General features: G+C 45.8%; 1 protein-coding gene across 1 annotated transcript; it reads right to left on the reverse strand.

Moving 5' to 3' along the window:
• Positions 1 to 324: 324 nt before the first annotated feature.
• Positions 325 to 2,894, reverse strand: TMEM11 (transmembrane protein 11). Its single transcript, XM_027683928.1, has 3 exons — positions 2,842 to 2,894; positions 2,158 to 2,162; positions 325 to 1,381 (listed from the first exon to the last, which is right to left on the reverse strand). Exons 1-3 carry the CDS (start codon positions 2,892 to 2,894, stop codon positions 714 to 716), a joined length of 726 nt encoding a protein of 241 aa, XP_027539729.1. The 3' UTR covers positions 325 to 713.
• Between the last annotated feature and the right edge of the window lie 1,671 nt (positions 2,895 to 4,565).

Consider the following 4,565-nt stretch of genomic DNA (forward strand, 5'->3'; position numbering starts at 1 on the left):
GAGAACTGGGGCACCTTTACCCCCAGCCATCAATGTTTAAGCAATTACCAAAAAGGTGTCAACCTGAGGTAACAAATAAGGCTCCTCCAGGAAACACAAGCAAGAGGGAAAGCAACACCCTACAGTTGTTCCTTCAGCAGATGGCTGCTGTGAGGTAACATGGACACTGCTGCCATGTGCAATGGACAAGAGGAGTATCAGGTCTGTGTGTGACCAGACATTAATAATTATCACTACTGCAACTCTCAGAGCAAAGCCTCCACCCCCAGGAAGCACAAGAGCAAAGGGAACTGTGATAACAGTGACAAGAGAGCAAAAGCATTTGAAATTCTCATCCTTTAATGGTCAATGATAACTTCTGGCTGGTTCTGTGTAATACAATTAAACAATATACTTAATTGTTTCCAAAAAAAAAAAAAAAAAAGCAGCTCTCACACCCCCTCTTTCTATTGCTTTATTTCATCCACATTCCGCTGCTGGATTGGACTCCCCTGGCCTAACATACGGATCTCAAGTCACCACACATCCACATCTCAAGTGTAACGAAGAACTGAAAAACCTTGGTGCACCAGTGATGTGTTATTTGAAAAATAACAGCTCTATTAAACCAAATCCTTCCCAGTCTCCACTGCTTCTCAAAGAGGAAAAACAAAATGTTACTGTGGGAGTCTTAATACACTTGTCTTTGTGGGTTTCTCTCTTCCCTGCTGAAGTCATACAGCATAGAGTTCATAGATCTTCTTTACACAGTACACCAGGGCAGCGAGTGCTATCGTGTTGTGCAGTCTCTTTCTGTGCAGGTCATCCTTCCTCACCAGCACCACGGGGGTGGACGAGGTGAGCGTATGCAGGGGCAGGCGGGAGAGTTTATAGGCATCGTACTCGACTTGGTACTTGCAGCAGGGATCAAACTGCCACGAGATCCCGTAGAGGGTGCAGCAGGCCACGCTCAGCACTCCAGCGGGCAGGGAGATGTAGTGAGAATAATCTACTGGAAGTGCCAGGGGGGTGAAGAGGCAGGTGGTGCCCGCCAGCACGGCCGTCTTGTGCAGGCAGTTCCCGACGGTGATCCATCGGGCCGTCTCGTCCCCGATGCGCGTGGGCTCTATCACGATGTACTTGTACTGCGCTTCCAGGGCCTGCTCCAGCTCGTACTCAAACTGGTCCTGAGCATTCTCCCCGTTGTAGATCTCGTGCACAATGTAACAGTCCGTGGAGGACAAGGTGACCCTGTTAACGGGAAACTCGGAATTAAAACGACAGAGCTTAAGGACGGACTGTTCACCCACCCGGCTGTGAGAGCAGCAGAGAAGTGCCCCAAGTGAGGGCAGCCCCTCAAGGTCAGGCACTGCCTGTGTTCCACAACCAGCAGCTTTTTCAACTCAAGCTTCATTTCACATCAGCTCATTACACCTACTGTACAATAATTCATCCCAAAATAAGGCAACATATTTTTCTTACCTTTTCCTGACTTGGGGGATATAAAGCAATTTGAGAAATTTGATCTTGTTAACAATCCTGAAATGGTTCCTCACACTGATACCCAAGCAGTTTCTCTGGAGACAGTGGAAGTGTCACTCACACCTTAGTGACCACAACGCCCCACTGAGCAAACCACACAGACTTCAGGAGTTTTCATAGAAAACAAACCCAGCAGCTCATCCATCAAGAGGACAAACTGCATTGGAAGGTTTTGAGAGAGGAAGCATCTCTAGATGAATACATTTGCTTTCACCCCACAATAGTTACCTCCTTGCCAGTGATGAAGCTTGATATTTAGTCCTCCATAGTAAACCCAACCTAGTAAATCCATAGCAAATCCAACAAGGATGGCCAAGAAACATTGCTGAAACAAGGTGAGGAAGGCAGCAGAGCACTCTGTTGCAGAACACTCCCTCTCCTGACGTAGGATGCAGCAAAGCAAGAAAGGAACATTTTTAACCCAGACACGCTTTAGCAGTGAAGAAAGAGCTGCTTGTGTTACCTGGGAGCACATTCCCTACTGACAGGGGATTCACAGGACTTGTATTGGAGCAGCAGCTTTTAACTACCTCAAGTCATATCAGTTTCCACCTTTCCTTCACCCTCCACCACATCACCAGAGCTGCAGCTACATTCATGTACAGACTGCTAAGAAATAGGATTATGACTGCTCACCTGCCCTGAGAAAGGGTAAAAACCTCTCCATTAGAACACAGCAAAATCCTCCCTTCTAAGCAGAAATGACTACTTCTGACATACTTGTGTTTAACCAGAGCAAAACTGAGCACGTGGCCTCTCAAGGATAAAAATATCTAGCAGATTCCTTTAGCAGAAAGAGAACAAATCATACACACATTTGACCTAATCTCAGCAGACAAAACAGCCTCATCCCAACAGCATTTAGACCTTCCTGATACCAGGAGGAAAACACTGCTGATGTGGAGAATGGAGGGAGCACTTTTTGCTCCATTAGTGCAGCGGTACTTATGTGCATGCACTGGAAAATAAGGGAGAAAAATACACATTCACAAGCTGCTGTTGCCAAACATTATCCTTAATGTGCAGCTCCACTCATGCTGCAAAGGGGATTGAGCAGTGGCCAGCTGTAATCAAGAATATTGTTAAATTACAAGCTGTTGCCAGAAGTAGCTGCGTTTGTAACAGCAGCAAACATCAATCAGCAGGACGGGAGAGGCACCACCCTCTCCCAAAGCAGAGTAATAAGCAATTTCATTAAAAGTCTGGCTGGAATTTATATAACCCACAATGAAAACTCAACTTACAAGGCAGTTATTGAGTTCTCTGCAGTGCATTTCCCCCTTGGCCTGTTCATGGGTAGAAAGAAAAATAAAAATCCACCTGAATTCCGTGTATGCCAGGGGCTTCTTTAGGGCCATCAGCTTGTCAGACATGGTTTGGGAAATTACCATTAACTCTTTCAGCACAGGATGTGGTGGGCTCTGATGTTCTGTGGCAAATTGGAAGGTATTTAAAGAAAAAAAATTTAAAGAAAGCACCTATATAAGGAGTTTCTAACAAAGAACCAGTTAAGCGGGTGTTACACTGACATTAAGGACACTGCCGGTCGTGGCTGCTGCCAAGGACTCTTCTTCTTGGTGGCCCAAGCGCAGCTTCTTCCAAATCAAAAACTCCAGTTTCATTACAAAGACATGCTGAGACTTAAGGTAACTCTGCACACCACCACCCAGACTGTGTGAAACCACTTGCTAGGGCATAATGACTTCATGGAAAAGCTATTGCTGAAAGGCATTTTCAAGCTGGAAGCCGACCCAGTGCTAACACAACCCTCCGGATAAAATTAGTATTTCCTACCAAGGAGCACTTTCAGTGTGTTGTAATACTTAGGAACATGCAGATGGGTCTGCAAAACAGAGAAGCAGAATCTAAATTCAACTAAGAACTTCCCAGAGGCTTAGGAATAGCACAGTGGCCTTGTCACTCCAGGATCTCCTGCCATCACTGGGAAAACACATGCAAAGCGAGCCCGTTCCTTCTCTGCCTGTTCAGGAGCCATGGGAACTGGGCTTCTAACTCCAGGAATTCAGTAACCACATTACATGGGATTTTTCCAGGCTCAGCACCAGGACAGGTGGCATTAACCCATCAGCCTCACGTCTCCTTGCTCAGATCTCCTTGCTGTCCTTCCCTCTGAACACCCCTTTTTCCTTTCACCATCACTGCACAAGCAGAGCCATACCACGAACACCTGTCAGAGAGCAGGAATCCAACAGATTGGCCAGAGGCAGCACTGTCCATCTCCTCTGGAATCTTTTGGCTTGCCAGGCTCTGGGGCTTTATAACAATAAAGTCAAGAAAAGCACAATCCTCCTACGCCAAAACAAGCAGAATTTAAAGTATGTTCTGTTGGAAAAGAAAAACCACTGGCAACTAAGCTGCACAAATTCATCCCTGAAAAAGTCTGCCCCCCTGACTGTGCTGTTTCCTCAAATTAGTCCTCTAAAAATCAGAATAAATCTGTATCACAGTGCTGAAGCTGTAAATGGCAAAACAGATAATCCAAAAACAACTACAAAGAACAAAAAGTTAACTGCTCAAACGAGGGGACACGTGAAGAGCCAGCAAGGCAAGCAGCAAGTCTCAATTTCTGTGCAGAGAAGTGGGGTTACCACGTATTATTTCCACACAAGAACTGGCTGCCCCCAGAGCAAGAAAAGCTGAAAATTGGTTTGATTTCAGATGATACAGAAAAAGACACAGATGAGATACGTGGGCTTGAGGATGTTTCAGCTGAGTAGGAGCGAGGACCTCAGTGCACAGAGTCGATCTCTCCTGACACAGCCTTTCAATTGAACACAGCAGCTGCAAACCAACAAATCCACTCAAAGCAACTGGATTTGCTCAAACACTGGAGGCCACGGAATTTGCCTTTTGGAGCTTGTCACCCACCCCCTGGCCATGACAAACACAAATGCAGAGCTGTGCAAGCAACTCTGAACTGGCATCAAGTCATCAAGTGTGGGGATTTTGTATAAACTCTGTTTTATTGAACAGAATAGTAAATAACCAGAGAGCACCTAATTCCAGAAGACATAAAATGCTGC

This window comes from Neopelma chrysocephalum, unplaced genomic scaffold (assembly GCF_003984885.1).
Source record: "Neopelma chrysocephalum unplaced genomic scaffold, ASM398488v2 Primary Assembly neopelma1_65, whole genome shotgun sequence".
Taxonomy (NCBI): Eukaryota; Metazoa; Chordata; class Aves; order Passeriformes; family Pipridae; genus Neopelma; species Neopelma chrysocephalum.